Source organism: Sander lucioperca, chromosome 8, assembly GCF_008315115.2.
Source record: "Sander lucioperca isolate FBNREF2018 chromosome 8, SLUC_FBN_1.2, whole genome shotgun sequence".
NCBI lineage: Eukaryota > Metazoa > Chordata > Actinopteri > Perciformes > Percidae > Sander > Sander lucioperca.
In genome coordinates this window covers 40180272-40191347 of record NC_050180.1, presented here as the reverse complement: position 1 = coordinate 40191347, position 11076 = coordinate 40180272, and the positions used below count along the sequence as shown (strand labels likewise).

Genomic DNA, 11076 nt, shown 5'->3' with positions numbered 1-11076 from the left:
ATGACTCAAAAGAAAAAAGAAATGCAACCCTTTAAAATAAACTTTATGTCATTATTTAATCTATTCATCAATGGGTTTATTTGTATTGGATAAGTATCTTAAAGGTGCCCTGCCACACAAAACCGTTTTTCCTTGTATTTTTTGAAATATGTTAGGTCCATATGTGTTTGTGTTATGTGGTGAATGTGATAATGAACTGCTACCTCCTCTGTCAGCTCTAGCCACTGAACAGAAATAAGCGGAGAAATCAGGCCAATTACAAAAGCTGGTCAGTCTGACATCATGCTGCCTGAGCTCATTACTATTCATGAGCTCGCCCATTTGCGCTGGGTAAAGGATGCTGATAGCCAGGCTCTCATTGGCTAGCCAATCACAGTCAAGCAGCTTAGCTCGTTGAATATTAATGAGAACTGGCAGAAATCGAGCTGAGTCTTCCTGCAGGCTTTCTATACCACGCTGAATGGCTTGAAACAAGGTAACCAAGGCATTTTTTCCACAAAACATGTTACAGAGTCCATGGTAGAACTTCAGACATTACCTCAAAGTAATGAAATGTGTGTGTGGCAGGGCACCTTTAACCTTGTTTTTATTGTAATTATTATAAGAAAAGCAATAGCATATTATTCACAATTATATAACTATTTGTCACTTTAACGAAAACTAGAGTCAGTAAGTCAGGACCAGACACTGTTTGTGACAATATGTCTTTTATTTTTTAATGCTTATTGATTATAAAGTGAAGGAAAACAGATGAATAAAGAAGCCAACACTCAGAGAGTCAGTTTCCTTCTAATGTTAAAACTCAACTGAACCGTTTCCTAACTCTTCAGATAATAAACCAGTGAAAGTGAGTCTGTCAGCAGAGTAGTAAGATCATGAAGGTGCGTCAGAGTTACACACACAGGTTCTTGGAGCAGACGAAAGAAAGTGGGGTGCCACAAGGCCTGTCGTTCCAGTTATGTCCTGTAGAGAGTTTCCAACCAATGAATTACATTTAATGTCAAACTTTTATAATTGAGACTGCAACATACGACAAGATGTTTTAAATGCATTATTTACCTCCAAAGTTCATCTCAAGACAGTTCTCTGCTCCACCAGTGTTGTCAGGCTGCCCAGCATTGAAGATTCTGTAGTCGAATTTGGATCCATCGGCCCACATCCACGTACCCTCCTGGAGGAGAAAGATTGTTTTAAAGTCAAAGTGAAATCAAGACTTTTTGTTGTTGTAATACTCATTCAGGCCACAAGAGGCTCCTCCTTGTTTTCTACTGGTCACACGACAGTTAAGGTTAACGGTCTTTAGCAGAGAAAAGGTGACTGTGAGCCAGGTACAGAGCACCGTTAAGTGACGGTCCTTTCAGAGTTACAGTTGAGTTTAGCAGACAAAATGTGAGCGTCATGCAACGACAACGGTCAAGTGTAGAAAAACCAGAACGACTACCGTATTTTCCGGACTATAAGTCGCACTTTTTTTCATACTTTGGCTGGTCCTGCGACTTATAGTCAGGTGCGACTTATATATCAAAATATTTATAATTTCACGTTTTTAAATGTTATTTCATGCTAAAAACATTACCGTCTAAAGCCGCCAGAGGGCGCTCTAGGCTTGTGACAACTATATGCTGCTCCTAAAGACAACTGAGAAAGAAAAGGAACTGCAGGTGACTGCAGGTAGTAAAATATGCAGCCGAAAACGGTAATCGAGCAGCAGAAAGAAAGTTTGGAGTGAGAGAGAAACTTGTGAGGGACTGGCGAAAAGGTGACTCTTACTGCAATGAAGAAAACAAAGAAAGCTAATCGCTCGCTGAAAGCAAGATGGCCAGAGCTGGAGGAACGAGTCCACAGATGGGTGCTTGAACAGCGTCCTGCTGGGAGAGGCTCGTCAACGGTGCAGTTACGTCTCCACGCCCTGGTAGTTGTTCTGTATTCTGTTGTATAGTTGAATAACTGTTAATGTGTTACGTTAACATACCGGACACCTACCGTATTCAGCCCCTTGTTCTGTGTGCTACTGTGTAGTTGAATAACTTGCCTTTCCAGATTAAATGTCTGTTCTTGGTCTTGGATTTTGTGAAATCAATTTCTAAATAAATGCGAATTATAGTCCAGTGCGACTTATATATGTTTTTTTCCTCTTCATGACGCATTTTTTGACTGATGCGACTTATACTCCGGAGCGACTTATAGTCCGGAAAATACGGTAGTTAAGATTAGAAAAAAGATGAGTAAGGACATGAACACCTGTTTCCTGGGTGAAAGTCTTTCTCTCGTTTATCGGTGTGTTGGAACCATCCAGTAGTGGGTTAAACATTATCTTTTTCAAACAAAGGATTTCCGGCCAACATGTGCTCAGAGACAATGGGCCTAAGACAAAGAAAGGGCCTACATGGAAAATTCCAATCCATGTCTCCTCAGAAAAGAGGGTTCATCACTCATTTTACATCAATAGCCTGCAAGTCACACGTAAGCGTCACTGCACAAAATGGCCACAGGTCCGAGAACTCTGATCTCCCATTGGCTCCTGGGACCATAAAACAGCATGGAGCCAGGTCAGGGGACCTGAGCCATAAATAGCCTGACCACCCAAAAATCCCGGTCTTTGGCTGGTGGCTTACGCTGCTGAAGGAAGCACACAAGCGCTTGTGCTAAAAACTTCCATTTCTGAACAAAGTGGATTTAATTAAGGGGATCCTGGAAATACACGTCATGTTTCAACGCTGCAGAGAGAACAACGACGTTCTTTAGAAGAAAATCGGACACGGACACCGTTGTTTCTTCAAAGTCGACTCTGGCCTGTTCCCCGCTGCCCTGGAGACCAGAAAGTTTCTCCGTTGCCACTGACGAGCGACACGGGCCGTTCTGTTTTAATGTGGAAAGGTATGGACAGACACGAACGGACTGAACACGCAGTAAGAAGGCTTAAGGTTTTCTGGGCAGAGGAATATTGTGTTTTATTAATGTGTAAAGGCTGAAACACAGCCCACCACTGTCCACTTGAGGCTAAATAGCTTTTGTGCAGCTAACACATGAGCTTCAATGAGCTAATCTGGGCGTGACCGAGCAACCGCCGGGTTGCGTCACCCCCCCCCTCCTCCTTGCACTCTCTCTCTCTAACACACACACACACACACACACACACACACACACACACACACACACACACACACACACACACACACACACACACAAACATGTTTGTTTCACTATCTTTGTGGGGACCTGTCATTGACATAATGCATTCCCTAGCCCCTTACCCTAACCTTAACCATCACAACTAAATGTCTAACCTTAACCCTTACCCTCACCCTAACCATAACCTAATTCTAACCCTAATCCTAAAACCAAGTCTTAACCCTCAAACAGACCTTTAAACTTGTGGGGTCCAGTATTTTGGCCCCACAAGGCTGTGCAGACTCCACAAGTATACTGTATTCCCCGGTTTTTGGACCCCACAAATATAGTAAAACAAGCACAGACACACACACACACACACACACACACACACACACACACACACACACACACACAAACACACACACACACAGAGACACACTCACATGCTGGTTTGTGTTTGCTTTGTTTTGTTGTAGTTTAAAAAAAAGGTATATTGGTTTTAATTGATCAAAGGATTATTGATTGGCCATTGATTTATTTATTTCAGGTTTATTTAACAGGGACAATGCACACTAATAATACATATGAAAATGTAAAATGTGCCAGAATTAGCCAAAAAGCTATTTTACATCTGCTGTCCCTGGACAGATCGTATGATTTTGAAGTTAATAAATTCTACTATATTTTAAATAGCAGTTGTCTGTGATTATTTGTGTACTTATTGTAATAACCAGCTGGTTAAACAGGTCATTGCTTGAATTCACCCTTCCCTTTGTTCCCTTAGAATAAACCAGATAAATTATTCAAATTAATTCAGATCGGTATTTTAAAGGGAACACCACCTAAATGAGTTTGATCACAGTTTGATTATTGGTCCCTGATTCCAGGGTGATGCCCCGTTTTGATTGTTTGTGGATTTGATAAAGTTATTAATAACCATATTCATAACTATATTAATATTGATAAAACATCTTTGATAATTTGCTTTGCTAGAATGCTTCATGAGAACAGGCTGAGAGACGAGCAACATCACTTACTGTGTGATGATAAAAGTCTCACCTTCAGTACGTCAAAGCCTCCGATCCAGGAATTTTTGTATGTACCGGACACTTGGTTAATGAAGTTTTTCAGGAATGTATTTTCTGCAGCTGAGTGGATGGAAGCCAGAGTCCCACCAGCGGCAATGCAGAAGTTCTAATGGAGACAATATAATCAGTTTAAAACATCAAGAAAAACATGTAAACATAATCACATTATTAACAGATACGATCTCAGGGCAGTTATACAGTCACAGGGGACATTTTTATACTTTTAAACAGTGGTGTGGAAGAAGTATTCAGATCATTTACTTCAGTAAAACTACTAATACCACACTGTAAAAATACTATATTGAAGTAAAAGTAAATGTAGGCTACTTAGTTACTGGTATTAATACTTTAACTAGCTACATTTTCTTAATGATACTGACATACTTTCAATGCAGGACTTTTACTCTAACAGAGTATTTTTACAGTGTGGAATTAGTAGCTTACTGCAGTAAAGTATTAGAGTACATTGGTATTAAGCATACATGTGTTATGATTAGTGCTGTCAGTTAATCGCGAGATTAACGTTCTTTTTGGCATAGCAAACACTGTAGTTTTTTTTCACATGCTGTTGCAACAACTAGTAACGTTAGAAAAACTACAACACCACACCGGATCTAGCTAGACCGGAAACTAAACAACAGGCACGCTGCACACACTTGTTTGGGCTTGCGAGCCGGCCAAAGATTAGTAGGCTAACGTTACGTTTTGAGTGGATGGCGAGTGCGAGACGCCGAAATGGATGCCAATAAGATTCTGAATGGAAAGTTTACTTTTAAAAAGTTGCCAAATGGTTCCATTGACAAGACCAAAGTGATCTGTGTGTTTTGTTGTTGTGAACTGAGCTATCATCGCAGCACGTCCAGTCTGAAATACCACTTGATGGCCAAGCACACAGCTGATGACCAAGCAGACAGCTGATGACCAAGCACACAGCTGATGGCCAAGCAGACGGCTGATGGCCAAGCAGACTGCTGATGGCCAAGCAGACGGCTGATGGCCAAGCACACAGCTGATGACCAAGCACACAGCTGATGGCCAAGCACACAGCTGATGGCCAAGCACACAGCTGATGGCCAAGCACACAGCTGATGCCAATTCTCCGCCCCCTCGTCAAAACCAGGCGACAAAAGCACAAAGCCGATCCACTTTTTCATGTTGATAAGAGCATTAAAATGAGAAAAAATAATGGGACAAAAAGAAATCTAGGGACATTTAGAATAGATAAAAATGTGCGATTAATTGCGAGTTAACTATGACATTAATGCGATTAATCGCGATTCAATATTTTAATCGTTTGACAGCACTAGTTATGGTAGATGGAACTGCTGTACCTCTGCATCGGGCCAACTCTTTGTCTGGATGTGGAAAGTGAAACAGCGAGAGCCAAACTGAGTCCAACCAGGAGGGCAGGGAGTTTGACCCTGTATGAACAAACAAGCCAAAAACAATCAGTCTAGTCTATATCGACAACTGTTCATTTACGGGATTTTTCCTCCGCAGCGCTGTGGAGATTGAGCTGGCAATGCGAGACTACAATCAGAGCAACCCAACGAGTCATAGATACTGTTCTGACCTGGGCAGAAGGTTTTATTTTTTGCATTTATGAGTGCAACTATTATTAACAAATATGGAAAATGAACTCAACTTTATTTATATAGCACCTTTGATACAAACATGCAGCCCAAAGTGCTTCACAGAACAAACTTATCTAATGTTTCAGCTTACAGTTTGCACTCAGCCTACATTAAAACTAGTAACATTATTTAATAACTGTCTCATAATCTTACAGGTTAGGAAACTACTGCATTATACTGCGTGTACAACACATAGACTTGTTTTTTAAATTAAAAGTTGCATAGTTTTTACTTACAGATGCAGCCAACAGTCCGATGGACAAACAGAGCAACAAAGCAAACGGAAAGCCTGATGCCATCTGTGGAAAGACGTTAAACAAAGTCAACATACTGCAGACAAGGACATAAATGCAGACAATTAATGACTGTGATCAGTGAGCTATTTATCAAAGTATCCTGATAATTATAAATGTATTATACATATGGTTTAATATTTACATTCATTTTTAAAATGTCTAAATATTAAATGGTTGAAAAGTGACGTATAATTACCTTTGCTGAGGTGATGATTGGCTGACACAGAGAAGGAGAACGGAGACGGTCACTGATAGAAAATTCGCTCTTTATATAGTTCATCAAAGCACCAGATGGTCTGCGGCCTGCAAGATCCCTTCAAGTTACACCCCTCTCTTCCAGTCCGCAGACACACCCTTATCTTATCACTATATACAGTGTATATGGTTGAAATGACAATAAAACTTGACTTATCAAGTCAAATATTGAAAGCTGATAACATGTTTGAATTGCTGATCGACGTGGTGGTGCTCATGAAAAGGATCAGAACAAGGAAACACTTGTTATATAAAACTAAAGAACTGGAACATGAAGAAACTACAGCCAACATACTTGTACTTCACTTGGGTATTTCCTTATTATGCTACTTTATACTTCTACTCCACTTCTCCACATCTCAGAGGGAAATATTTTAAGTTTGACTGTACTACATTTATAGACACTTAAAGTTAAGCAGTGCTAATACTACTAATCTACCCAGTAGTACAAGAAGTATCTAAAATAGAATCCACGTTGATGAACAACAACATTAAAATGCTGATAAAAAAAAATATATATATAAAAAAAATACGATATACAATATTATTACGAAGCACACTATTAACGTTCCCTGTTATGCAGATGACCCAGAGTAGAACAAGCTGATGACTGTCACTGATAGAAGATTTCTGCTCTTCATATACACTGCTCAAAAAAATAAAGGGAACACTAAAATAACACATCCTAGATCTGAATGAATGAAATAATCTTATTAAATATTTTTTTCTTTACATAGTTGAATGTGCTGACAACAAAATCACACAAAAATTATCAATGGAAATCAAATTTATCAACCCATGGAGGTCTGGATTTGGAGTCACACTCAAAATTAAAGTGGAAAACCACACTACAGGCTGATCCAACTTTGATGTAATGTCCTTAAAACAAGTCAAAATGAGGCTCAGTAGTGTGTGTGGCCTCCACGTGCCTGTATGACCTCCCTACAACGCCTGGGCATGCTCCTGATGGGGTGGCGGATGGTCTCCTGAGGGATCTCCTCCCAGACCTGGACTAAAGCATCCGCCAACTCCTGGACAGTCTGTGGTGCAACGTGGCGTCAGTGGATGGAGCGAGACATGATGTCCCAGATGTGCTCAATTGGATTCAGGTCTGGGGAACGGGCGGGCCAGTCCATAGCATCAATGCCTTCCTCTTGCAGGAACTGCTGACACAGTCTAACATTGTCTTGCATTAGGAGGAACCCAGGGCCAACCGCACCAGCAAATGGTCTCTGTGAGGGCTGTGCGGCCCCCCAAAGAAATGCCACCCCACACCATTACTGACCCACCGCCAAACCGGTCATGCTGGAGGATGTTGCAGGCAGCAGAACGTTCTCCACGGCGTCTCCAGACTCTGTCACGTCTGTCACATGTGCTCAGTGTGAACCTGCTTTCATCTGTGAAGAGCACAGGGCGCCAATGGCGAATTTGCCAATCTTGGTGTTCTCTGGCAAATGCCAAACGTCCTGCACGGTGTTGGGCTGTAAGCACAACCCCCACCTGTGGACGTCGGGCCCTCATACCACCCTCATGGAGTCTGTTTCTGACCGTTTGAGTAGACACATGCACATTTGTGGCCTGTTGGAGGTCATTTTGCAGGGCTCTGGCAGTGCTCCTCCTGCTCCTCCTTGCACAAAGGCGGAGGTAGCGGTCCTGCTGCTGGGTTGTTGCCCTCCTACGGCCTCCTCCACGTCTCCTGATGTACTGGCCTGTCTCCTGGTAGTGCCTCCATGCTCTGGACACTACGCTGACAGACACAGCAAACCTTCTTGCCACAGCTCGCATTGATGTGCCATCCTGGATGAGCTGCACTACCTGAGCCACTTGTGTGGGTTGTAGACTCCGTCTCATGCTACCACTAGAGTGAAAGCACCGCCAGCATTCAAAAGTGACCAAAACATCAGCCAGGAACTGAGAAGTGGTCTGTGGTCACCACCTGCAGAACCACTCCTTTATTGGGGGTGTCTTGCTAATTGCCTATAATTTCCACCTGTTGTCTATTCCATTTGCACAACAGCATGTGAAATTGATTGTCAATCAGTGTTGCTTCCTAAGTAGATAGTTTGATTTCACAGAAGTGTGATTGACTTGGAGTTACATTGTGTTGTTTAAGTGTTCTCTTTATTTTTTTGAGCAATGTAGTTTATCAAAGTGCCTGATAACAGCTGATCACCATGGTGGTGCTGATGAAAAGGATCAAGGAACAAGGAAACACTTGTTACATAAATTATTTTCCAGTTAGATGTTGTTATATCTTTATATATATATATGTATTTATTAACATTAGAGGTACCCTGTAAATGGGTCTGGATTTCCAGGCTACATTAGAGGTGGAACATTAACAAATTGCAGCCTACATGCCGACATTCTTGTACTTTAATCGGGTGTTGCCCTTTTTTTACTAAATGCCACTAAATCTCAGATGGAAATATTGTACTTCTTTTATCGATCAAGCCAGTTAAGGACGTGCAAACCTGCATAAGCTACTCAGTCCCTCCAGGATTTCATGGCCTTTTTTTGAGATTGTTGCAGCCCAAAATGCCTGATTTAGCGGGAGCTTTTGTAAAAAAATTGCGATAAAAATTGCAATGTCTTTTGTATTTTTGTTGCAATGAAGTTGTGAGAGACAGTGAAAGTTGCAAAAAAAAGTTGCAATTTTTTTGTATAGTTCTTTAAATATAAAAAGGAAACTTGTTTTGGGTAGAATAAAATTACTCTGGGCTGAGTTTTCCTAGTAACATTACCAACAAGGCTCAGGATGCTGCAAATGTTGGTATAATATGAAAATGGCTGGTGGATTTAAGACAAAAAATAATAATTTATTGAATGAATCAAATTTGAACATATGTGTCAGTGGCTTGTTGATCTTCACATTGTTAGTTAATTTCCTATCCTGGCCTGGGACACACATTCATACGGTTTGATAAAGTACTTATTGGATTTTAACTTATCATTGCACTTACAATAACAAGCATAGCTGTCCTGAATTTAGGTTGTCCTGTAGGCCTACGTCTCATCTCCGGTTTTTCCTGCATCCACCACCGTGTGTGTTAGTGTGTGTGTGCGCTTCAGTCGCGGGGGGAGCTGAGCAGCGGCCCCTGTTCGCTGCAGAGCGGCAACAGGATTGAAACAGCAGCAGCTTTTAGCGACTTTAGAGGGAAAAACCGTTACAGCGTTGTTACGGCTGCCGTTGGCACCCTCATGTGTGTTTAATTGAGTGTGATATGTGAGATGCAAAGCAGGCTGTGCCATCCTATGCTGAGGATTGGATGAACAAGGGAAGTCCCGCCCAGTTCCTATAGGAGGAAGCTGAGGTGCATGCCACCACTGATCGGCCAATCGAGGAGTGTCTCCAGCTTAAAAAGCCTAATTGATTGCAGCTGAGGGCAGCTGCCAGACCAGATTTGTGTTTTGGAAATGTTTGAGAGAGTGAGGAAGTGGGCCAGGGTTGAGTCTAAAAACTGATATTGCCTTTGCATTTAACAGGTTTGTCTTGTATAGTCTCATTAGGTTCAGGGGTGCTGTGAGTATTGTGTTTTTGTTTTATCAAGTATTTAAGTTAGAGAGGAATTTTGTTTAACATCTTGTTTTCTTATAGTTGTAGTAATAGTCTTTCTTTTGAGGATCTCTTTTTGTTATATTCTGTTTTTGATTTCCACAGCACCCATCGGCCCATCTTTTCAGTTTTAAGTTCTTATTTGCCTTATTCCAAATAAATTTCCTTTCAAATATCAATTAGATCTGGTTTTATGTTTATGACCTGATACCCCTAGCTACGGGACGTAACAGCGTACATTGATGTTAAAATGTATACAGGTTGGCAGGATGGTCTGAAATGTTTTGCACGGTCTTTCGATGGTACGTTTTGTTGGTAAATGTGCGATGTTCAAGTCACACACGTCTCGTCTTCATATCAGAAACAAGGAAATTAATTTGGCGACGTTCGTGTGTAAGGTCATCCCATTCTCACTCCCGCTTGGTCATTGGCTCTCAGAGTCGCGTACTGATACAAAGTCTGGCACATGGGACTGCTGGGATTGGTTGAAGTCGCGGGAAACCACGGTTATTGGTCAGATTTGCGGAAAAGTTGCGGTGATTGGTCAAAATTGCGAGTCGCACCAAATTCATGGTGACTGGTTGAATTTGCATGAATTGTTGCGATCGTGACATCGCGAAATCCTTGAGGGACTGGCTACTATTTCCTGATGTTAAACTCAGCTGATGAAAGTATTTTCAAACGCGTTCATAGAGACGTACATGTATGTTTGCTGATGAATGGGATTCACCATAACCAGAATCCGCTTTAATGGTCAAGTGTGTGAACACAAACGGGAATTTTACTTGTTTTTGTGTTGCTCTCAGTGTACTTGAACAGAAGAAAACATAGAGCTAAAAACAAGGAAACAAAGACAAAAAACTTTTCCCAGGACACACTCACCATCCAAGCTGTGTACAGTAAGGATGGGACGCTGCTGACCTCAACTGAGGAGGTAATAGGGCGGTGGAAGGAGCACTTTGAGTAACTCCTAAATCCAACTAATACGCCCTCTATGGTAGAGGCAGAGCTGGAGGATGATGGGGGATTGTCGTCAATTTTCCTGGTGGAAGTTGCTGAGGTAGTTAAACAACTCCACAGTGGCAAAGCCCCAGGGATTGATGAGATCCGTCCAGAAATGCTTAAAGCTCTGG

General features: G+C 41.6%; 1 protein-coding gene across 3 annotated transcripts in view; it reads right to left on the bottom strand.

The window, feature by feature from the left end:
• Nucleotides 1-6447, bottom strand: part of LOC116046598 (galactose-specific lectin nattectin-like) — a 19577-nt gene extending 13130 nt beyond the window's left edge. For 2 of the 3 annotated variants that reach the window (XM_031294991.2, XM_031294992.2), the window contains exons 1-2: nt 6329-6447; nt 6073-6135 (exon numbers count right to left, since the gene is read on the bottom strand). In XM_031294991.2, coding sequence (XP_031150851.1) covers nt 6073-6135; nt 6329-6412 — 147 coding nt within the window. In that variant the 5' untranslated portion in view covers nt 6413-6447. The remainder of the gene's footprint in view (nt 1-6072; nt 6136-6328) is intronic. The other variant, XR_004104176.1, reaches the window with a different exon arrangement.
• Nucleotides 6448-11076: the final 4629 nt, after the last annotated feature.